Genomic DNA, 24,477 nt, shown 5'->3' on the forward strand with positions numbered 1-24,477 from the left:
TTTAGTTATTATTGTGTGTTCCCCCTCCTTTCTGCTTTACACCGCTACTTTGTGATTAATGACTAACTTGCAATCTGTAATTCACAAGTCTTATTTGTGATGACCTTAACGAACTTTATTTAAAATTTCCAGACTTGCAATAGCAAAATAGCTTTTGAAACGGCAACTAAAAGACAGCAACCTTAACTTTACAACGTACAACAACTTGTTTTAAGGTGCACAACAATTGTTTACAATTTGCAGATATGGGCGCGTACAAATCAAACAGCATAAATATATTGCTGTTTTATTCGAATAGTAGCCATTCAAATACAAATATTGCAATTAAAATCGTTAGTTGAACACTACATTCAAATGGTTGCTAAAATTCACAGGATGCTGTTCCATTCACTACTTTGCTGTTTATTTCGTAAATTAGTCTTCCATTCTAAGTACACTATTGCCATTACAGTTGTTGCCTAGACCAGTGCTCCGCAACCGGAGTGCCGCGACATTCCCAGAGGTGTACTACGTTGAGGATACTTTTTAACAATCAATCTAATTAAAGCGAAAAATGGATATCTTATCAATGGCAAGTATTTTGAACTTGGTATGTTCCGAATTTGTCAGCAAGTATAACTTACCGCTTTAACATTCAGTATTGTGAATAAATTAACGTGTATCGCGGACGCCTTATTATCCTGTTCACTGACAGACATCAGCACTTAGATCATTTCTTTGTTGTGAGCCCTTTATAGTTTCAGAGTGCGCATTTGCTATTAGTTAGTAATAAAACTAGACGGGGTGCGGTTGTTGTATATTTTGTCAGGGGGTATATTTTCAGGGCTTAGCGTTTATTTTCAATTTTTACTTTATTTTAATTTTTTTTTTTTTTTTTTTTTTTAATATTTGTATTGTGTACTTTATATTATATATTTTGTGTTTCATTTTCCTTACCTTGTTTCTGCAAGCAAAAACAGATATGGGCCGAAAACTTCCCCACTTAACTTATGCCTTTGATGCGAAAGGGGTTCAAATATGGCGTAGATTTTGGGGAATGATCGAAACATATATTTGATAAATAGAATTTACGTAGATAATGCGTATGGCCATTTTATTACAGTTTGACCAGCTTACGTGTTTGAAAATCAAATATTACCATTCTCTTAAAGACTAAAAATGGTTTAACGCCTATGGTTTGCTATACTTTTGCAAACTTTTACTCGGTAATTTTTTACCCTGGCTTGGTCCGAGCAATCACTGTTAAAACAGGCTTTAAATCTGTAGTTTCAAACAATATGAAAAACACTATTATGTGCTCAATACGCAAACTATTAAATCGAAAGTTTTGCTAGATGTTTAGGCCTGATGTTGGAATGCTGGTTGGAACAAGATGCACAACAGGTGCTAACAGAGAGGCGTAGACTGCCTTAAAATTTCGCATTTAAATTTGCGGCGGTAAATACACCCTATTGACACTTGATTATTAGGCGAAGCTTATCGCGAAGTTATTGGTCGCCCGAAGAAAAGCTAACGCCGCATTGAAAGCAAGCATTATAAATGAGTCGCCGATATTCTGCTTTGAACACCTCTACTCGCAATGCTTCCCTCCGTTAATTGTACGGTGGGTGAAACTTTATTCACGGCCTTAACTCGACAATACAATGAAATACGATTTGGAGAATATTTGAAAAAATCGTATTTTGGAGAATATTTGCTATTTTGCGCGTAGGCCTGGTGTTGATATGTTGGATTAGAGTTGCCATCAGATTTCGCATTTAAATTTGCAGCGATAAAATAAGTTGTTTCTTAAGAGCATTAAGTAATTTTATTAAAGAGAAGCCTTTTTTTTAAATGCAAGTCGCGCGAGCCCAGTTTTGGACGTGCCACTTCGCACAATGAAAGTCTCACGCGCGGGACAATAAAGCGCAGCAGGCGTTCAGTCGCTTCGTCACTTCACAAGCTGGACAAAGCAAGCGAATATGAACGAATTCTGTATGAAAGTTTTTCTGCTGCCAGATGGCAGTCGTTAGCTACAAAGAGCTAAAACGCAATATTTCAGGTTTTTGCCCCCCAAGCAAAGGCCCCTGGGGCTGCAGCCTCATAACCTTCTACAAAGCACCTACATATCACTCTACGCCATGTCTGAAAATTTGAAGGTTCTACGATGTCTACTTTTCTATAAAGCTTCGGACAAAAATCGGTCTGAAACATACCATAGGAAACCATAGGAAACCAAAAAAGAACTAGACGGAGGTGCGGTTGTTGTATATTTGTCATAGAGTATATTTGCAGGGCTTGGTGTTTTTTTGTTTTTTTTTTAATTTAAAATTTTTTTTTAACTTTTTTTCCACACACATACACACATTTCACAAACTTTCTCTTTTATTATGTAGATATTTTATATTTTTCCTTAACTTGTTTCTGCAAGCAAAAACAGATATGGGCCGAAAACCTCTCCACTTAACTTCTGGCTTTGATGCGAAAGGGTTCAAATATGGCGTCGTAGTATTTGGGAAATGATCGAAACATTAGAATTTACGTAGATAATGCGTACAAGCATGTTATTACACTTTGTCCAGCTAACTTGTTTAAAAACCATTATCATTCTCTTAAAATGATTTAACGTCCTTGGTTTGCTATACTTTCGCCAACTTTTACTGGGTAAATTTTTGCCATGGCTTGGTCCGAGCAAGCACAGTTATAACAGACTTTAAATCTGTAGTTTCGAGCAATGTGCAAAACAAGTTTATGTGCCTAATAAACCACCTTTTAAATTGAAAGTTTTGCCAATTGAAATCCAATAAACGCAGTGTTCTTAGATTTATTTTGATTGGAGTAACATGCGCAGCAGGTGCATATAGAGAGGGGAACACTGCAACCAGATTTCGCATTTCAAATATGCTGCTTTGTAAGAGTAGTAGGTTATTTTACTAAGTGAAACCTTTTTCTTAAATGCAAGTCGCGCGCGCCCAGTTTTACCAACGCAGCCACTTAGTCCCTTCGCGAGTTGAACCAACGATGCAATTTAAACAAATTCTGTATCGAGTTTTTCTGCCGCTAGGTAGGAGTAGATAGCTACAAAGAGCTAAAACGATGACGTCACAATTTTTTAGGTTTTTGGCCCCCCAGTCAGAGGCCCCTAGGGGTACAGTCATAAACCTCGACATCGCACCTCCATACCACTTTACGCTATGTCTGAAAATTTGAAAGTTCTACCATGTCTACTTTTTCTGCAAAGCTTCGGACAAAAATCGGTCTGAAACATTTTCGGGCAAAAACAAGATATGTCCCGAAAATAAATTTTCGGCCCATATAATAATTATGAGGGATGAGAGACAAAACGTATTGTTTCAATGATAAAACACAGAAGCGCTAAATCGATTTCCCAAGTACTGCTACAATTTGATGGTGATTACTGAAAGGTAAGAATTTGTACTGATTTAACAAAAACGCCCTGGATTTTTGAAAGTCCGGTGCTCATTAATGTTATTATGAATTGGCAGTTTGCGATTAGATAAGTAGTCTTGGCAGCTGTTTAAAAAAAAAACTCAACAAGAAGTACAAAGCGCCAATTTCGGGTTTCATTTTTTGAACGCTATAAAGCCCCCTGTTCTCTTATTACGGTAGTTGTTGCAACGGGGTATAACTTTCAAAACTTTGGTCGGCTTCAGAAATTTTAGAATGTTTCAAAATCGCAAAAACAGAAGATAAAGGAATGCAATACGTTAAATTCGTTTCATTACAAAAATCGTTTCTTTTCCCTTTGCTGCCTAGCATTTTTGCCGAAGTTGTCTATTGTCTAAGAAATAAATTTTGTAGGTGTGCCGCCGAATTGTTTTAGCCCTGTTGGTGTGCCGCAAGTAAAAAAGGTTGCGGAGCACTGAACTCGACGTTTCATTCGAAATGTTGCTGTTTGATTCACACAGCAGCCATTCGTTCACTATGCGTTTCATTTGACACGTCAAAGTCCTAAATACGCTATGCCATTGTCCCAGTTGCTCTTGAATTCAACATGTTGTGAATAACGCAAAGATGTCATTCCACGTTATATGCTGTTTGATCTGTACGCGCGGTATCCGCAATTTTAAAACAATTGTGGCTTTGTCGTGTTAAAATCAACTGTTGCACGTAACGCCAACGGTAGTGTCTTATTAGTTGCCATTTTTAAAGCTATGCTTCTATTACATGTCTGAAAGTTGTAAATCAATTTTGTTTACGTAACCACAAATAAGATATGTAAACTACAAAGTAGACAAATGGATTTCAAAGTAATAATTATAATGATAAAGTATAGCTGTATAAAATAGAAAATGGAGAAGTAAATCGCCAAGTGTTTGAATAATAATTTGCTAAATAAAAAGCAATGTTGCTATTTCATTTCAAAAATTGTTATGTGAATGAAGGGTAAAATACGCCTTTACATAACAAATACTTTTCGTTAAAATCTCTAAATTGTTATTTTGCGGCTTTGGCTTTCCATAATAACAAGTAATTGCGTTTAGACACTCGCCATTGTGGACTTTTGCTGTGTTTTGACAAGTCTGTCGCGCCTCAATTACTAAGGTTTCGCAATGCATCGTTTTGCGGTTTGGTTTACTAGAACCTATTCAGAAAATTACCTGTGTTGCAAAGAGGTCCAGTAAATCCTGGTTGACACGAGCACGAAAAGCTTCCAGGGTTGTTGAAACATTGGGCTCCGTTTAGACAAGGACCCGAATCACATTCGTTTATGTCTGAAAAGCGAATGACGAACGATAATAATTTTTAATATTAATTAAGACTAGAATTAGAATTACTACGAACGTGAAAACTATAAATTGCACTAAAATCTGATCTCGAGTAGAACGAATTGTAGACAAGTGGCAAAGATAACTGCCCTCAGCCTTATCTTTTCATAACTCGCCTTCATAGCTGTAGACCTTCAGCAATAACAAGTAAAATAATCTCTATTCACAATTTGAATTAAAACTAAATTACCAGTAATATGTTGAAATTCGTCAAAAACCTAAAATTAAATAAGAAACACAAAATTTGAAAACTAGATGAAAATAAAGCTAAAGCACCCTAGCTATTAAACAATGGAATTGTTTTCCGAGGAATGCTAGCTCAAACGCAAGAAGATTTATATATTGAGGAAAGGTTAGGCTAAATCTCATTACATTACAGTTTAGTGTGAACATTAAGAGTCCATCCTACAATACCATGTGAGGCTTAACCTTGCGATAAACAGCACTTTACCTGTGCAGTCACCGTTGAACCCCTGTCCTTGATAACCCTGGGAACATGGGCAAGTGTGAGATCCGACATTATTCATACAATCAGTATTCATTCCGCAAAAGTTGGTCGCTCCTTGGTCGGTGCACTCATTAATATCTGCATTAAATCTTGTAGTGATGAAACGACAAATTACATGTTCTTTTTACTGAAGTTGGGTTTTAATTTCCGGACAAGACTTATAGTTTTGACGATCAAGCTAATTTTCGTGAGGCCAAGTTGCAAAACCGATTGGCAATAATAGATACAACAAGCTTTAGCTGTGTTTTTTGACCAAGCTGTCGCGCCGTAATTGCTACAAGCCACAAAAATAGTCCAATAGTTTATCATTTCAAACGTTTGCGGATTGCTTTGTTTAAATCTCTACAGCTCGAACATGAGCATACATAGCAAATTACCTGTGTCGCAAATAGTTCCAGTAAATCCTGGTTGACACGAGCAGGAAAAGCTTCCAGGGTTGTCTGAACATTGGGCTCCATTTTGACAAGGACTTGAATCACATTCGTTTACGTCTGAAAAACGTTTGACGAATGATAATATTTTTTTTATTAATTAAGGCCAGAATTAGATTTACTGCATACGCGAAAACTGCACTAAAATCTGATCTAGAGTAGAATAATTGCAGGGTAAAAGGCAAAAATTACTGCCCTCAGCCTTGTCTTTTCACAACTCGCCTACATAGCTGTAGAATTTTCACAATAACATATGATAAGCCAAAGCCGCAAAAATAGCAGTTTATAGATTTTTAAATATCTATTAAGCAAAGGCGCATTTTAACGGTATAACGTTGATTAACATATCATATTTTTAAATGAAATAGCAACATTGTTTTTTATTTAGAAACTTTTGATTCAAACATTTGGCGATTTACTTCTCTCCTTTGGACTCCAGCCATAAGACCAAAATAAGAACAACATAAACGTTGAAATAAAACACATTTCGGAATAAGACCAAAATAGCATTAATACCTACTAGTCGTAATACGAAACAAATCGGATTAAGACCTAAACCCTTTGGAACAACACCTAAATGGCCAGAATCAGGCCTATACAATATTTTACCTAACCCCAAACCCCACCCACCCCTAAGTACCTCACTAAATCCTCTAATAATTTCAACCCCAACCCATTTTCTAACCCACTCATTACCCACCAATAACCCCAAACAGCCTGAAAAATCCGGTTCTTAAACAGCGGCGCCCTAACGTTGCCGGTCAAACTAGGCCGCCCAAACGTCGACACCAAAAAAGCCGATGCCATAACCATGGCCCCCATCGTCCCATTTCCTCCCTACAGTTTCAGGCGTTATATGTGACTTTTAGGCCTCATTCCGATCAATTTAAAACTTATTCAGACAGGTTTATGTCTGAATATTCTGTCGCGGATATTACGGCGTATTTGGCTTCATTATGTCTTTGGTTTTAATACTATGGTTTTATAGATTTTTCTGATTTAGGTATTATTGTATTTTAGTTATTATTGTGTGTTCCCCCTCCTTTCTGCTTTACACCGCTACTTTGTGATTAATGACTAACTTGCAATCTGTAATTCACAAGTCTTATTTGTGATGACCTTAACGAACTTTATTTAAAATTTCCAGACTTGCAATAGCAAAATAGCTTTTGAAACGGCAACTAAAAGACAGCAACCTTAACTTTACAACGTACAACAACTTGTTTTAAGGTGCACAACAATTGTTTACAATTTGCAGATATGGGCGCGTACAAATCAAACAGCATAAATATATTGCTGTTTAATTCGAATAGTAGCCATTCAAATACAAATATTGCAATTAAAATCGTTAGTTGAACACTACATTCAAATGGTTGCTAAAATTCACAGGATGCTGTTCCATTCACTACTTTGCGGTTTATTTCGCAAATTAGTCTTCCATTCTAAGTACACTATTGCCATTACAGTTGTTGCCTAGACCAGTGCTCCGCAACCGGAGTGCCGCGACATTCCCAGAGGTGTACTACGTTGAGGATACTTTTTAACAATCAATCTAATTAAAGCGAAAAATGGATATCTTATCAATGGCAAGTATTTTGAACTTGGTATGTTCCGAATTTGTCAGCAAGTATAACTTACCGCTTTAACATTCAGTATTGTGAATAAATTAACGTGTATCGCGGACGCCTTATTATCCTGTTCACTGACAGACATCAGCACTTAGATCATTTCTTTGTTGTGAGCCCTTTATAGTTTCAGAGTGCGCATTTGCTATTAGTTAGTAATAAAACTAGACGGGGTGCGGTTGTTGTATATTTTGTCAGGGGGTATATTTTCAGGGCTTAGCGTTTATTTTCAATTTTTACTTTATTTTAATTTTTTTTTTTTTTTTTTTTTTTAATATTTGTATTGTGTACTTTATATTATATATTTTGTGTTTCATTTTCCTTACCTTGTTTCTGCAAGCAAAAACAGATATGGGCCGAAAACTTCCCCACTTAACTTATGCCTTTGATGCGAAAGGGGTTCAAATATGGCGTAGATTTTGGGGAATGATCGAAACATATATTTGATAAATAGAATTTACGTAGATAATGCGTATGGCCATTTTATTACAGTTTGACCAGCTTACGTGTTTGAAAATCAAATATTACCATTCTCTTAAAGACTAAAAATGGTTTAACGCCTATGGTTTGCTATACTTTTGCAAACTTTTACTCGGTAATTTTTTACCCTGGCTTGGTCCGAGCAATCACTGTTAAAACAGGCTTTAAATCTGTAGTTTCAAACAATATGAAAAACACTATTATGTGCTCAATACGCAAACTATTAAATCGAAAGTTTTGCTAGATGTTTAGGCCTGATGTTGGAATGCTGGTTGGAACAAGATGCACAACAGGTGCTAACAGAGAGGCGTAGACTGCCTTAAAATTTCGCATTTAAATTTGCGGCGGTAAATACACCCTATTGACACTTGATTATTAGGCGAAGCTTATCGCGAAGTTATTGGTCGCCCGAAGAAAAGCTAACGCCGCATTGAAAGCAAGCATTATAAATGAGTCGCCGATATTCTGCTTTGAACACCTCTACTCGCAATGCTTCCCTCCGTTAATTGTACGGTGGGTGAAACTTTATTTACGGCCTTAACTCGACAATACAATGAAATACGATTTGGAGAATATTTGAAAAAATCGTATTTTGGAGAATATTTGCTATTTTGCGCGTAGGCCTGGTGTTGATATGTTGGATTAGAGTTGCCATCAGATTTCGCATTTAAATTTGCAGCGATAAAATAAGTTGTTTCTTAAGAGCATTAAGTAATTTTATTAAAGAGAAGCCTTTTTTTTTAAATGCAAGTCGCGCGAGCCCAGTTTTGGACGTGCCACTTCGCACAATGAAAGTCTCACGCGCGGGACAATAAAGCGCAGCAGGCGGTCAGTCGCTTCGTCACTTCACAAGCTGGACAAAGCAAGCGAATATGAACGAATTCTGTATGAAAGTTTTTCTGCTGCCAGATGGCAGTCGTTAGCTACAAAGAGCTAAAACGCAATATTTCAGGTTTTTGCCCCCCAAGCAAAGGCCCCTGGGGCTGCAGCCTCATAACCTTCTACAAAGCACCTACATATCACTCTACGCCATGTCTGAAAATTTGAAGGTTCTACGATGTCTACTTTTCTATAAAGCTTCGGACAAAAATCGGTCTGAAACATACCATAGGAAACCATAGGAAACCAAAAAAGAACTAGACGGAGGTGCGGTTGTTGTATATTTGTCATAGAGTATATTTGCAGGGCTTGGTGTTTTTTTGTTTTTTTTTTAATTTAAAATTTTTTTTTTAACTTTTTTTCCACACACATACACACATTTCACAAACTTTCTCTTTTATTATGTAGATATTTTATATTTTTCCTTAACTTGTTTCTGCAAGCAAAAACAGATATGGGCCGAAAACCTCTCCACTTAACTTCTGGCTTTGATGCGAAAGGGTTCAAATATGGCGTCGTAGTATTTGGGAAATGATCGAAACATTAGAATTTACGTAGATAATGCGTACAAGCATGTTATTACACTTTGTCCAGCTAACTTGTTTAAAAACCATTATCATTCTCTTAAAATGATTTAACGTCCTTGGTTTGCTATACTTTCGCCAACTTTTACTGGGTAAATTTTTGCCATGGCTTGGTCCGAGCAAGCACAGTTATAACAGACTTTAAATCTGTAGTTTCGAGCAATGTGCAAAACAAGTTTATGTGCCTAATAAACCACCTTTTAAATTGAAAGTTTTGCCAATTGAAATCCAATAAACGCAGTGTTCTTAGATTTATTTTGATTGGAGTAACATGCGCAGCAGGTGCATATAGAGAGGGGAACACTGCAACCAGATTTCGCATTTCAAATATGCTGCTTTGTAAGAGTAGTAGGTTATTTTACTAAGTGAAACCTTTTTCTTAAATGCAAGTCGCGCGCGCCCAGTTTTACCAACGCAGCCACTTAGTCCCTTCGCGAGTTGAACCAACGATGCGATATAAACAAATTCTGTATCGAGTTTTTCTGCCGCTAGGTAGGAGTAGATAGCTACAAAGAGCTAAAACGATGACGTCACAATTTTTTAGGTTTTTGGCCCCCCAGTCAGAGGCCCCTAGGGGTACAGTCATAAACCTCGACATCGCACCTCCATACCACTTTACGCTATGTCTGAAAATTTGAAAGTTCTACCATGTCTACTTTTTCTGCAAAGCTTCGGACAAAAATCGGTCTGAAACATTTTCGGGCAAAAACAAGATATGTCCCGAAAATAAATTTTCGGCCCATATAATAATTATGAGGGATGAGAGACAAAACGTATTGTTTCAATGATAAAACACAGAAGCGCTAAATCGATTTCCCAAGTACTGCTACAATTTGATGGTGATTACTGAAAGGTAAGAATTTGTACTGATTTAACAAAAACGCCCTGGATTTTTGAAAGTCCGGTGCTCATTAATGTTATTATGAATTGGCAGTTTGCGATTAGATAAGTAGTCTTGGCAGCTGTTTAAAAAAAAAACTCAACAAGAAGTACAAAGCGCCAATTTCAGGTTTCATTTTTTGAACGCTATGTATAGTAAAGTCCCCTGTTCTCTTATTACGGTAGTTGTTGCAACGGGGTATAACTTTCAAAACTTTGGTCGGCTTCAGAAATTTTAGAATGTTTCAAAATCGCAAAAACAGAAGATAAAGGAATGCAATACGTTAAATTCGTTTCATTACAAAAATCGTTTCTTTTCCCTTTGCTGCCTAGCATTTTTGCCGAAGTTGTCTATTGTCTAAGAAATAAATTTTGTAGGTGTGCCGCCGAATTGTTTTAGCCCTGTTGGTGTGCCGCAAGTAAAAAAGGTTGCGGAGCACTGAACTCGACGTTTCATTCGAAATGTTGCTGTTTGATTCACACAGCAGCCATTCGTTCACTATGCGTTTCATTTGACACGTCAAAGTCCTAAATACGCTATGCCATTGTCCCAGTTGCTCTTGAATTCAACATGTTGTGAATAACGCAAAGATGTCATTCCACGTTATATGCTGTTTGATCTGTACGCGCGGTATCCGCAATTTTAAAACAATTGTGGCTTTGTCGTGTTAAAATCAACTGTTGCACGTAACGCCAACGGTAGTGTCTTATTAGTTGCCATTTTTAAAGCTATGCTTCTATTACATGTCTGAAAGTTGTAAATCAATTTTGTTTACGTAACCACAAATAAGATATGTAAACTACAAAGTAGACAAATGGATTTCAAAGTAATAATTATAATGATAAAGTATAGCTGTATAAAATAGAAAATGGAGAAGTAAATCGCCAAGTGTTTGAATAATAATTTGCTAAATAAAAGGCAATGTTGCTATTTCATTTCAAAAATTGTTATGTGATTGAAGGGTAAAATACGCCTTTACATAACAAATACTTTTCGTTAAAATCTCTAAATTGTTATTTTGCGGCTTTGGCTTTCCATAATAACAAGTAATTGCGTTTAGACACTCGCCATTGTGGACTTTTGCTGTGTTTTGACAAGTCTGTCGCGCCTCAATTACTAAGGTTTCGCAATGCATCGTTTTGCGGTTTGGTTTACTAGAACCTATTCAGAAAATTACCTGTGTTGCAAAGAGGTCCAGTAAATCCTGGTTGACACGAGCACGAAAAGCTTCCAGGGTTGTTGAAACATTGGGCTCCGTTTAGACAAGGACCCGAATCACATTCGTTTATGTCTGAAAAGCGAATGACGAACGATAATAATTTTTAATATTAATTAAGACTAGAATTAGAATTACTACGAACGTGAAAACTATAAATTGCACTAAAATCTGATCTCGAGTAGAACGAATTATAGACAAGTGGAAAGATAACTGCACTCAGCCTTATCTTTTCATAACTCGCCTACATAGCTGTAGACCTTCAGCAATAACAAGTAAAATAATCTCTATTCACAATTTGAATTAAAACTAAATTACCAGTAATATGTTGAAATTCGTCAAAAACCTAAAATTAAATAAGAAACATAAAATTTGAAAACTAGATGAAAATAAAGCTAAAGCACCCTAGCTATTAAACAATGGAATTGTTTTCCGAGGAATGCTAGCTCAAACGCAAGAAGATTTATATATTGAGGAAAGGTTAGGCTAAATCTCATTACATTACAGTTTAGTGTGAACATTAAGAGTCCATCCTACAATACCATGTGAGGCTTAACCTTGCGATAAACAGCACTTTACCTGTGCAGTCACCGTTGAACCCCTGTCCTTGATAACCCTGGGAACATGGGCAAGTGTGAGATCCGACATTATTCATACAATCAGTATTCATTCCGCAAAAGTTGGTCGCTCCTTGGTCGCTGCACTCATTAATATCTGCATTAAATCTTGTAGTGATGAAACGACAAATTACATGTTCTTTTTACTGAAGTTGGGTTTTAATTTCCGGACAAGACTTATAGTTTCGACCGTCAAGCTAATTTTCGTGAGGCCAAGTTGCAAAACCGATTGGCAATAATAGATACAACAAGCTTTAGCTGTGTTTTTTGACCAAGCTGTCGCGCCTTAATTACTAAGATTTAGCAATTACTTTGCTACAAGCCACAAAAATAGTCCAATAGTTTATCATTTCAAACGTTTGCGGATTGCTTTGTTTAAATCTCTACAGCTCGAAAATGAGCATTGAGCATACATAGCAAATTACCTGTGTCGCAAATAGTTCCAGTAAATCCTGGTTGACACGAGCAGGAAAAGCTTCCAGGGTTGTCTGAACATTGGGCTCCATTTTGACAAGGACTTGAATCACATTCGTTTACGTCTGAAAAACGTTTGACGAATGATAATATTTTTTTTATTAATTAAGGCCAGAATTAGATTTACTGCATACGCGAAAACTGCACTAAAATCTGATCTAGAGTAGAATAATTGCAGGGTAAAAGGCAAAAATTACTGCCCTCAGCCTTGTCTTTTCACAACTCGCCTACATAGCTGTAGAATTTTCACAATAACATATGATAAGCCAAAGCCGCAAAAATAGCAGTTTATAGATTTTTAAATATCTATTAAGCAAAGGCGCATTTTAACGGTATAACGTTGATTAACATATCATATTTTTAAATGAAATAGCAACATTGTTTTTTATTTAGAAACTTTTGATTCAAACATTTGGCGATTTACCTCTCTCCTTTGGACTCCAGCCATAAGACCAAAATAAGAACAACATGAACGTTGAAATAAAACACATTTCGGAATAAGACCAAAATAGAATTAATACCTACTAGTCGTAATACGAAACAAATCGGATTAAGACCTAAACCCTTTGGAACAACACCAAAATGGCCAGAATCAGGCCTATACAATATTTTACCTAACCCCAAACCCAACCCACCCCTAAGTGCCTCACTAAATCCTCTAATAATTTCAACCCCAACCCATTTTCTAACCCACTCATTACCCACCAATAACCCCAAACAGCCTGAAAAATCCGCTTCTTAAACAGCGGCGCCCTAACGTTCCGGTCAAACTAGGCCGCCCAAACGTCGACACCAAAAAAGCCGATGCCATAACCATGGCCCCCATCGTCCCATTTCCTCCCTACAGTTTCAGGCGTTATATGTGACTTTAATGCCTCATTCCGATCAATTTAAAACTTATTCAGACAGGTTTATGTGTGAATATTCTGTCGCGGATATTACGGCGCATTTGGCTTCATTATGTCTTTGGTTTTAATACTATGGTTTTATAGATTTTTCTGATTTAGGTATTATTGTATTTTAGTTATTATTGTGTGTTCCCCCTCCTTTCTGCTTTACACCGCTACTTTGTGATTAATGACTAACTTGCAATCTGTAATTCACAAGTCTTATTTGTGATGACCTTAACGAACTTTATTTAAAATTTCCAGACTTGCAATAGCAAAATAGCTTTTGAAACGGCAACTAAAAGACAGCAACCTTAACTTTACAACGTACAACAACTTGTTTTAAGGTGCACAACAATTGTTTACAATTTGCAGATATGGGCGCGTACAAATCAAACAGCATAAATATATTGCTGTTTAATTCGAATAGTAGCCATTCAAATACAAATATTGCAATTAAAATCGTTAGTTGAACACTACATTCAAATGGTTGCTAAAATTCACAGGATGCTGTTCCATTCACTACTTTGCTGTTTATTTCGCAAATTAGTCTTCCATTCTAAGTACACTATTGCCATTACAGTTGTTGCCTAGACCAGTGCTCCGCAACCGGGGGCCGCGACATTCCCAGAGGTGTACTACGTTGAGGATACTTTTTAACAATCAATCTAATTAAAGCGAAAAATGGATATCTTATCAATGGCAAGTATTTTGAACTTGGTATGTTACGAATTTGTCAGCATGTATAACTTACCGCTTTAACATTCAGTATTGTGAATAAATTAACGTGTATCGCGGACGCCTTATTATCCTGTTCACTGACAGACATCAGCACTTAGATCATTTCTTTGTTGTGAGCCCTTTATAGTTTCAGAGTGCGCATTTGCTATTAGTTAGTAATAAAACTAGACGGGGTGCGGTTGTTGTATATTTTGTCAGGGGGTATATTTTCAGGGCTTAGTGTTTATTTTCAATTTTTACTTTATTTTAATTTTTTTTTTTTAATTTTTTTTTAATATTTGTATTGTGTACTTTATATTATATATTTTGTGTTTCATTTTCCTTACCTTGTTTCTGCAAGCAAAAACAGATATGGGCCGAAAACTTCCCCACTTAACTTATGCCTTTAATGCGAAAGGGGTTCAAATATGGTGTAGATTTTGGGGAATGATCGAAACATATATTTGATAAATAGAATTTACGTAGATAATGCGTATGGCCATTTTATTACATTTTGACCAGCTTACGTGTTTGAAAATCAAATATTACCATTCTCTTAAAGACTAAAAATGGTTTAACGCCTATGGTTTGCTATACTTTTGCAAACTTTTACTCGGTAATTTTTTACCCTGGCTTGGTCCGAGCAATCACTGTTAAAACAGGCTTTAAATCTGTAGTTTCAAACAATATGAAAAACACTATTATGTGCTCAATACGCAAACTATTAAATCGAAAGTTTTGCTAGATGTTTAGGCCTGATGTTGGAATGCTGGTTGGAACAAGATGCACAACAGGTGCTAACAGAGAGGCGTAGACTGCCTTAAAATTTCGCATTTAAATTTGCGGCGGTAAATACACCCTATTGACACTTGATTATTAGGCGAAGCTTATCGCGAAGTTCTTGGTCGCCCGAAGAAAAGCTAACGCCGCATTGAAAGCAAGCATTATAAATGAGTCGCCGATATTCTGCTTTGAACACCTCTACTCGCAATGCTTCCCTCCGTTAATTGTACGGTGGGTGAAACTTTATTCACGGCCTTAACTCGACAATACGATGAAATACGATTTGGAGAATATTTGAAAAAATCGTATTTTGGAGAATATTTGCTATTTTGCGCGTAGGCCTGGTGTTGATATGTTGGATTAGAGTTGCCATCAGATTTCGCATTTAAATTTGCAGCGATAAAATAAGTTGTTTCTTAAGAGCATTAAGTAATTTTATTAAAGAGAAGCCTTTTTTTTAAATGCAAGTCGCGCGAGCCCAGTTTTGGACGTGCCACTTCGCACAATGAAAGTCTCACGCGCGGGACAATAAAGCGCAGCAGGCGGTCAGTCGCTTCGTCACTTCACAAGCTGGACAAAGCAAGCGAATATGAACGAATTCTGTATGAAAGTTTTTCTGCTGCCAGATGGCAGTCGTTAGCTACAAAGAGCTAAAACGCAATATTTCAGGTTTTTGTCCCCCAAGCAAAGGCCCCTGGGGCTGCAGCCTCATAACCTTCTACAAAGCACCTACATATCACTCTACGCCATGTCTGAAAATTTGAAGGTTCTACGATGTCTACTTTTCTATAAAGCTTCGGACAAAAATCGGTCTGAAACATACCATAGGAAACCATAGGAAACCAAAAAAGAACTAGACGGAGGTGCGGTTGTTGTATATTTGTCATAGAGTATATTTGCAGGGCTTGGTGTTTTTTTGTTTTTTTTTTAATTTAAATTTTTTTTTTTAACTTTTTTTCCACACACATACACACATTTCACAAACTTTCTCTTTTATTATGTAGATATTTTATATTTTTCCTTAACTTGTTTCTGCAAGCAAAAACAGATATGGGCCGAAAACCTCTCCACTTAACTTCTGGCTTTGATGCGAAAGGGTTCAAATATGGCGTCGTAGTATTTGGGAAATGATCGAAACATTAGAATTTACGTATAAAATGCGTACAAGCATGTTATTACACTTTGTCCAGCTAACTTGTTTAAAAACCATTATCATTCTCTCAAAATGATTCAACGTCCTTGGTTTGCTATACTTTCGCCAACTTTTACTGGGTACATTTTTGCCATGGCTTGGTCCGAGCAAGCACAGTTATAACAGACTTTAAATCTGTAGTTTCGAGCAATGTGCAAAACAAGTTTATGTGCCTAATAAACCACCTTTTAAATTGAAAGTTTTGCCAATTGAAATCCAATAAACGCAGTGTTCTTAGATTTATTTTGATTGGAGTAACATGCGCAGCAGGTGCATATAGAGATGGGAACACTGCAACCAGATTTCGCATTTAAAATATGCTGCTTTGTAAGAGTAGTAGGTTATTTTACTAAGTGAAACCTTTTTCTTAAATGCAAGTCGCGCGCGCCCAGTTTTACCAACGCAGCCACTTAGTCCCTTCGCGAGTTGAACCAACGATGCGATATAAACAAATTCTGTATCGAGTTTTTCTGCCGCTAGGTAGGAGTAGATAGCTACAAAGAGCTAAAACGATGACGTCACAATATTTTAGGTTTTTGGCCCCCCAGTCAGAGGCCCCTAGGGGTACAGTCATAAACCTCGACATCGCACCTACCTCCATACCACTTTACGCTATGTCTGAAAATTTGAAAGTTCTACCATGTCTACTTTTTCTGCAAAGCTTCGGACAAAAATCGGTCTGAAACATTTTCGGGCAAAAACAAGATATGTCCCGAAAATAAATTTTCGGCCCATATAATAATTATGAGGGATGAGAGACAAAACGTATTGTTTCAATGATAAAACACAGAAGCGCTAAATCGATTTCCCAAGTACTGCTACAATTTGATGGTGATTACTGAAAAGTAAGAATTTGTACTGATTTAACAAAAACGCCCTGGATTTTTGAAAGTCCGGTGCTCATTAATGTTATTATGAATTGGCAGTTTGCGATTAGATAAGTAGTCTTGGCAGCTGTTTAAAAAAAAAACTCAACAAGAAGTACAAAGCGCCAATTTCAGGTTTCATTTTTTGAACGCTATGTATAGTAAAGCCCCCTGTTCTCTTATTACGGTAGTTGTTGCAACGGGGTATAACTTTCAAAACTTTGGTCGGCTTCAGAAATTTTAGAATGTTTCAAAATCGCAAAAACAGAAGATAAAGGAATGCAATACGTTAAATTCGTTTCATTACAAAAATCGTTTCTTTTCCCTTTGCTTCCTAGCATTTTTGCCGAAGTTGTCTATTGTCTAAGAAATAAATTTTGTAGGTGTGCCGCCGAATTGTTTTAGCCCTGTTGGTGTGCCGCAAGTAAAAAAGGTTGCGGAGCACTGAACTCGACGTTTCATTCGAAATGTTGCTGTTTGATTCACACAGCAGCCATTCGTTCACTATGCGTTTCATTTGACACGTCAAAGTCCTAAATACGCTATGCCATTGTCCCAGTTGCTCTTGAATTCAACATGTTGTGAATAACGCAAAGATGTCATTCCACGTTATATGCTGTTTGATCTGTACGCGCGGTATCCGCAATTTTAAAACAATTGTGGCTTTGTCGTGTTAAAATCAACTGTTGCACGTAACGCCAACGGTAGTGTCTTATTAGTTGCCATTTTTAAAGCTATGCTTCTATTACATGTCTGAAAGTTGTAAATCAATTTTGTTTACGTAACCACAAATAAGATATGTAAACTACAAAGTAGACAAATGGATTTCAAAGTAATAATTATAATGATAAAGTATAGCTGTATAAAATTGAAAATGGAGAAGTAAATCGCCAAGTGTTTGAATAATAATTTGCTAAATAAAAAGCAATGTTGCTATTTCATTTCAAAAATTGTTATGTGAATGAAGGGTAAAATACGCCTTTACATAACAAATACTTTTCGTTAAAATCTCTAAATTGTTATTTTGCGGCTTTGGCTTTCCATAATAACAAGTAATTGCGTTTAGACACTCGCCATTGTGGACTTTTGCTGTGTTTTGACAAGTCTGTCGCGCCTCAATTACTAAGGTTTCGCAATGCATCGTTTTGCGGTTTGGTTTACTAGAACCTATTCAGAAAATTACCTGTGTTGCAAAGAGGTCCAGTAAATCCTGGTTGACACGAGCACGAAAAGCTTCCAGGGTTGTTGAAACATTGGGCTCCGTTTAGACAAGGACCCGAATCACATTCGTTTATGTCTGAAAAGCGAATGACGAACGATAATAATTTTTAATATTAATTAAGACTAGAATTAGAATTACTACGAACGTGAAAACTATAAATTGCACTAAAATCTTATCTCGAGTAGAACGAATTATAGACAAGTGGAAAGATAACTGCACTCAGCCTTATCTTTTCATAACTCGCCTACATAGCTGTAGACCTTCAGCAATAACAAGTAAAATAATCTCTATTCACAATTTGAATTAAAACTAAATTACCAGTAATATGTTGAAATTCGTCAAAAACCTAAAATTAAATAAGAAACATAAAATTTGAAAACTAGATGAAAATAAAGCTAAAGCACCCTAGCTATTAAACAATGGAATTGTTTTCCGAGGAATGCTAGCTCAAACGCAAGAAGATTTATATATTGAGGAAAGGTTAGGCTAAATCTCATTACATTACAGTTTAGTGTGAACATTAAGAGTCCATCCTACAATACCATGTGAGGCTTAACCTTGCGATAAACAGCACTTTACCTGTGCAGTCACCGTTGAACCCCTGTCCTTGATAACCCTGGGAACATGGGCAAGTGTGAGATCCGACATTATTCATACAATTAGTATTCATTCCGCAAAAGTTGGTCGCTCCTTGGTCGCTGCACTCATTAATATCTGCATTAAATCTTGTAGTGATGAAACGACAAATTACGTGTTCTTTTTACTGAAGTTGGGTTTTAATTTCCGGACAAGACTTATAGTTTAGACCGTCAAGCTAATTTTCGTGAGGCCAAGTTGCAAAACCGATTGGCAATAATAGATACAACAAGCTTTAGCTGTGTTTTTTGACCAAGCTGTCGCGCCTTAATTACTAAGATTTAGCAATTACTTTGCTACAAGCCACAAAAATAGTCCAATAGTTTATCATTTCAAACGTTTGCGGATTGCTTTGTTTAAATCTCTACAGCTCGAAAATGAGCATTGAGCATACATAGCAAATTACCTGTGTCGCAAATAGTTCCAGTAAATCCTGGTTGACACGAGCAGGAAAAGCTTCCAGGGTTGTCTGAACATTGGGCTCCATTTTGACAAGGACTTGAATCACATTCGTTTACGTCTGAAAAACGTTTGACGAATGATAATATTTTTTTTATTAATTAAGGCCAGAATTAGATTTACTGCATACGCGAAAACTGCACTAAAATCTGATCTAGAGTAGAATAATCGCAGGGTAAAAGGCAAAAATTACTGCCCTCAGCCTTGTCTTTTCACAACTCGCCTACATAGCTGTAGAATTTTCACAATAACATATGATAAGCCAAAGCCGCAAAAATAGCAGTTTATAGATTTTTAAATATCTATTAAGCAAAGGCGCATTTTAACGGTATAACGTTGATTAACATATCATATTTTTAAATGAAATAGCAACATTGTTTTTTATTTAGAAACTTTTGATTCAAACATTTGGCGATTTACCTCTCTCCTTTGGACTCCAGCCATAAGACCAAAATAAGAACAACATGAACGTTGAAATAAAACACATTTCGGAATAAGACCAAAATAGAATTAATACCTACTAGTCGTAATACGAAACAAATCGGATTAAGACCTAAACCCTTTGGAACAACACCTAAATGGCCAGAATCAGGCCTATACAATATTTTACCTAACCCCAAACCCAACCCACCCCTAAGTGCCTCACTAAATCCTCTAATAATTTCAACCCCAACCCATTTTCTAACCCACTCATTACCCACCAATAACCCCAAACAGCCTGAAAAATCCGCTTCTTAAACAGCGGCGCCCTAACGTTGCCGGTCAAACTAGGCCGCCCAAACGTCGACACCAAAACAGCCGATGCCATACCCATGGCCCCCATCGTCCCATTTCCTCCCTACAGTTTCAGGCGTTATATGTGACTTTAAGCCTCATTCCGATCAATTTAAAACTTATTCAGACAGGTTTATGTCTGAATATTCTGTCGCGGATATTACGGCGTATTTGGCTTCATTATGTCTTTGGTTTTAATACTATGGTTTTATAGATTTTTCTGATTTAGGTATTATTGTATTTTAGTTATTATTGTGTGTTCCCCCTCCTTTCTGCTTTACACCGCTACTTTGTGATTAATGACTAACTTGCAATCTGTAATTCACAAGTCTTATTTGTGATGACCTTAACGAACTTTATTTAAAATTTCCAGACTTGCAATAGCAAAATAGCTTTTGAAACGGCAACTAAAAGACAGCAACCTTAACTTTACAACGTACAACAACTTGTTTTAAGGTGCACAACAATTGTTTACAATTTGCAGATATGGGCGCGTACAAATCAAACAGCATAAATATATTGCTGTTTAATTCGAATAGTAGCCATTCAAATACAAATATTGCAATTAAAATCGTTAGTTGAACACTACATTCAAATGGTTGCTAAAATTCACAGGATGCTGTTCCATTCACTACTTTGCTGTTTATTTCGCAAATTAGTCTTCCATTCTAAGTACACTATTGCCATTACAGTTGTTGCCTAGACCAGTGCTCCGCAACCGGAGTGCCGCGACATTCCCAGAGGTGTACTACGTTGAGGATACTTTTTAACAATCAATCTAATTAAAGCGAAAAATGGATATCTTATCAATGGCAAGTATTTTGAACTTGGTATGTTACGAATTTGTCAGCAAGTATAACTTACCGCTTTAACATTCAGTATTGTGAATAAATTAACGTGTATCGCGGACGCCTTATTATCCTGTTCACTGACAGACATCAGCACTTAGATCATTTCTTTGTTGTGAGCCCTTTATAGTTTCAGAGTGCGCATTTGCTATTAGTTAGTAATAAAACTAGACGGGGTGCGGTTGTTGTATATTTTGTCAGGGGTTATATTTTCAGGGCTTAGTGTTTATTTTCAATTTTTACTTATGTTTAGGCCTGATGTTGGAATGCTGGTTGGAACAAGATGCACAACAGGTGCTAACAGAGAGGCGTAGACTGCCTTAAAATTTCGCATTTAAATTTGCGGCGGTAAATACACCCTATTGACACTTGATTATTAGGCGAAGCTTATCGCGAAGTTATTCGTCGCCCGAAGAAAAGCTAACGCCGCATTGAAAGCAAGCATTATAAATGAGTCGCCGATATTCTGCTTTGAACACCTCTACTCGCAATGCTTCCCTCCGTTAATTGTACGGTGGGTGAAACTTTATTCACGGCCTTAACTCGACAATACGATGAAATACGATTTGGAGAATATTTGAAAAAATCGTATTTGGAGAATATTTGCTATTTGCACCTGTATAGTATGTTACTCCAATCCAACATATCAACACACAATTTTAAGTTGCCTAGGGCTGGTGTTGATATGTTGGATTAGAGTTGCCATCAGATTTCGCATTTAAATTTGCAGCGATAAAATAAGTTGTTTCTTAAGAGCATTAAGTAATTTTACTAAAGAGAAGCCTTTTTTTAAAATGCAAGTCGCGCGAGCCCAGTTTTGGACGTTTTTGTCACGCGCGGGACAATCAAGCGCAGCAGGCGGTCAGTCGCTTCGTCACTTCACAAGCTGGACAAAGCAAGCGAATATGAACGAATTCTGTATGAAAGTTTTTCTGCTGCCAGATGGCAGTCGTTAGCTACAAAGAGCTAAAACGCAATATTTCAGGTTTTTGCCCCCCAAGCAAAGGCCCCTGGGGCTGCAGCCTCATAACCTTCTACAAAGCACCTACATATCACTCTACGCCATGTCTGAAAATTTGAAGGTTCTACGATGTCTACTTTTCTATAAAGCTTCGGCCAAAAATCGGTCTGAAACATACCATAGGAAACCAAAAAAGAACTAGACGGAGGTGCGGTTGTTGTATATTTGTCATAGAGTATATTTGCAGGGCTTGGTGTTTTTTTGTTTTTTTTTTTTAATTTAAAATTTTTTTTTAACTTTTTTTCCACACACATACACACATTTCACAAACTTTCTCTTTTATTATGTAGATATTTTATATTTTTCCTTAACTTGTTTCTGCAAGCAAAAACAGATATGGGCCGAAAACCTCTCCACTTAACTTCTGGCTTTGATGCGAAAGGGTTCAAATATGGCGTGGTAGTATTTGGGAAATGATCGAAACATTAGAATTTACGGAGATAATGCGTACAAGCATGTTATTACACTTTGTCCAGCTAACTTGTTTAAAAACCATTATCATTCTCTTAAAATGATTTAACGTCCTTGGTTTGTTATACTTTCGCCAACTTTTACTGGGTAAATTTTTGCCATGGCTTGGTCCGAGCAAGCACAGTTATAACAGACTTTAAATCTGTAGTTTCGAGCAATGTGCAAAACAAGTTTATGTGCCTAATAAACCACCTTTTAAATTGAAAGTTTTGCCAATTGAAATCCAATAAACGCAGTGTTCTTAATATTTATTTTGATTGGAGTAACATGCGCAGCAGGTGCATATAGAGAGGGGAACACTGCAACCAGATTTCGCATTTAAAATATGCTGCTTTGTAAGAGTAGTAGGTTATTTTACTAAGTGAAACCTTTTTCTTAAATGCAAGTCGCGCGCGCCCAGTTTTACCAACGCAGCCACTTAGTCCCTTCGCGAGTTAAACCAACGATGCGATATAAACAAATTCTGTATCGAGTTTTTCTGCCGCTAGGTAGGAGTAGATAGCTACAAAGAGCTAAAACGATGACGTCACAATATTTTAGGTTTTTGGCCCCCCAGTCAGAGGCCCCTAGGGGTACAGTCTCATAAACCTCGACATCGCACCTTCATACCACTTTACGCTATGTCTGAAAATTTGAAAGTTCTACCATGTCTACTTTTTCTGCAAAAACATTTTCGGGCAAAAACAAGATATGTCCCGAAAATAAATTTTCGGCCCATATAATAATTATGAGGGATGAGAGACAAAACGTATTGTTTCAATGATAAAACACAGAAGCGCTAAATCGATTTCCTAAGTACTGTTACAATTTGATGGTGATTACTGACAAGTAAGAATTTGTACTGATTTAACAAAAACGCCCTGGATTTTTGAAAGTCCGGTGCTCATTAATGTTATTATGAATTGGCAGTTTGCGATTAGATAAGTAGTCTTGGCAGCTGTTTAAAAAAAAACTCAACAAGAAGTACAAAGCGCCAATTTCAGGTTTCATTTTTTGAACGCTATGTATAGTAAAGCTTCCTGTTCTCTTATTACGGTAGTTGTTGCAACGGGGTATAACTTTCAAAACTTTGGTCGGCTTCAGAAATTTTAGAATGTTTCAAAATCGCAAAAACAGAAGATAAAGGAATGCAATACGTTAAATTCGTTTCATTACAAAAATCGCTTCTTTTCCCTTTGCTGCCTAGCATTTTTGCCGAAGTTGTCTATTGTCTAAGAAATAAATTTTGTAGGTGTGCCGCCGAATTGTTTTAGCCCTGTTGGTGTGCCGCAAGTAAAAAAGGTTGCGGAGCACTGAACTCGACGTTTCATTCGAAATGTTGCTGTTTGATTCACACAGCAGCCATTCGTTCACTATGCGTTTCATTTGACATGTCAAAGTCCTAAATACGCTATGCCATTGTCCCAGTTGCTCTTGAATTCAATATGTTGTGAATAACGCAAAAATGTCATTCCACGTTATATGCTGTTTGATCTGTACGCGCGGTATCCGCAATTTTAAAACAATTGTGGCTTTGTCGTGTTAAAATCAACTGTTGTACGTAATGTCAACGGCAGTGTCTTATTAGTTGCCGTTTTTAAAGCTATGCTTCTATCACATGTCTGAAAGTTGTAAATCAATTTTGTTTACGTAATCACAAATAAGATATGTAAACTACAAAGTAGACAAATGGATTGCAAAGTAATCATTATAATGATAAAGTAGCTGTATAAAATAGAAAATGGAGAAGTAAATCGCCAAGTGTTTGAATTATAATTTACTAAATAAAAAGCAATGTTGCTATTTCATTTCAAAAATTGTTATGTAAATGAAGGGTAAAATACGCCTTTACCTAACAAATACTTCTAGTTAAAATCCATAAATTGGTATTTTGCGGCTTTGGCTTTCCATTATAACAAGTAAAAGCATCTATATTGACAAATTGATTTAAAACTGGACTTGTCAGTAATATGTCAAAATTCGTCTAACTCTGATTGGACAAGATTCTAATCATTCAAGCAGCCTAATGGGATACGAAACCGATAGGCAATTATTTCGTAGATATATACAACAAACACTAATATGATGTTATCATAACCGAGATGTTTAAAAACGTAACCTAAAAACAAGTTACTTTTCGATGTAGTGCACAGATA

General features: G+C 36.6%; 1 protein-coding gene across 1 annotated transcript in view; it reads right to left on the reverse strand.

The window, feature by feature from the left end:
• Positions 1-4,979: 4,979 nt before the first annotated feature.
• The window catches only part of LOC146146280 (uncharacterized), a 34,238-nt gene continuing 14,740 nt past the window's right edge, over positions 4,980-24,477 (reverse strand). Inside the window, exons 13-19 of the mRNA XM_083390703.1 lie at positions 19,176-19,289; positions 18,095-18,208; positions 12,415-12,528; positions 11,334-11,447; positions 5,655-5,768; positions 5,221-5,355; positions 4,980-4,987 (exon numbers count right to left, since the gene is read on the reverse strand). Coding sequence (XP_083246829.1) covers positions 4,980-4,987; positions 5,221-5,355; positions 5,655-5,768; positions 11,334-11,447; positions 12,415-12,528; positions 18,095-18,208; positions 19,176-19,289 — 713 coding nt within the window. The remainder of the gene's footprint in view (positions 4,988-5,220; positions 5,356-5,654; positions 5,769-11,333; positions 11,448-12,414; positions 12,529-18,094; positions 18,209-19,175; positions 19,290-24,477) is intronic.

The sequence above is a fragment of the Ascidiella aspersa genome, chromosome 5 (assembly GCF_963924565.1).
Source record: "Ascidiella aspersa chromosome 5, kaAscAspe10.2, whole genome shotgun sequence".
Lineage (NCBI taxonomy): Eukaryota > Metazoa > Chordata > Ascidiacea > Phlebobranchia > Ascidiidae > Ascidiella > Ascidiella aspersa.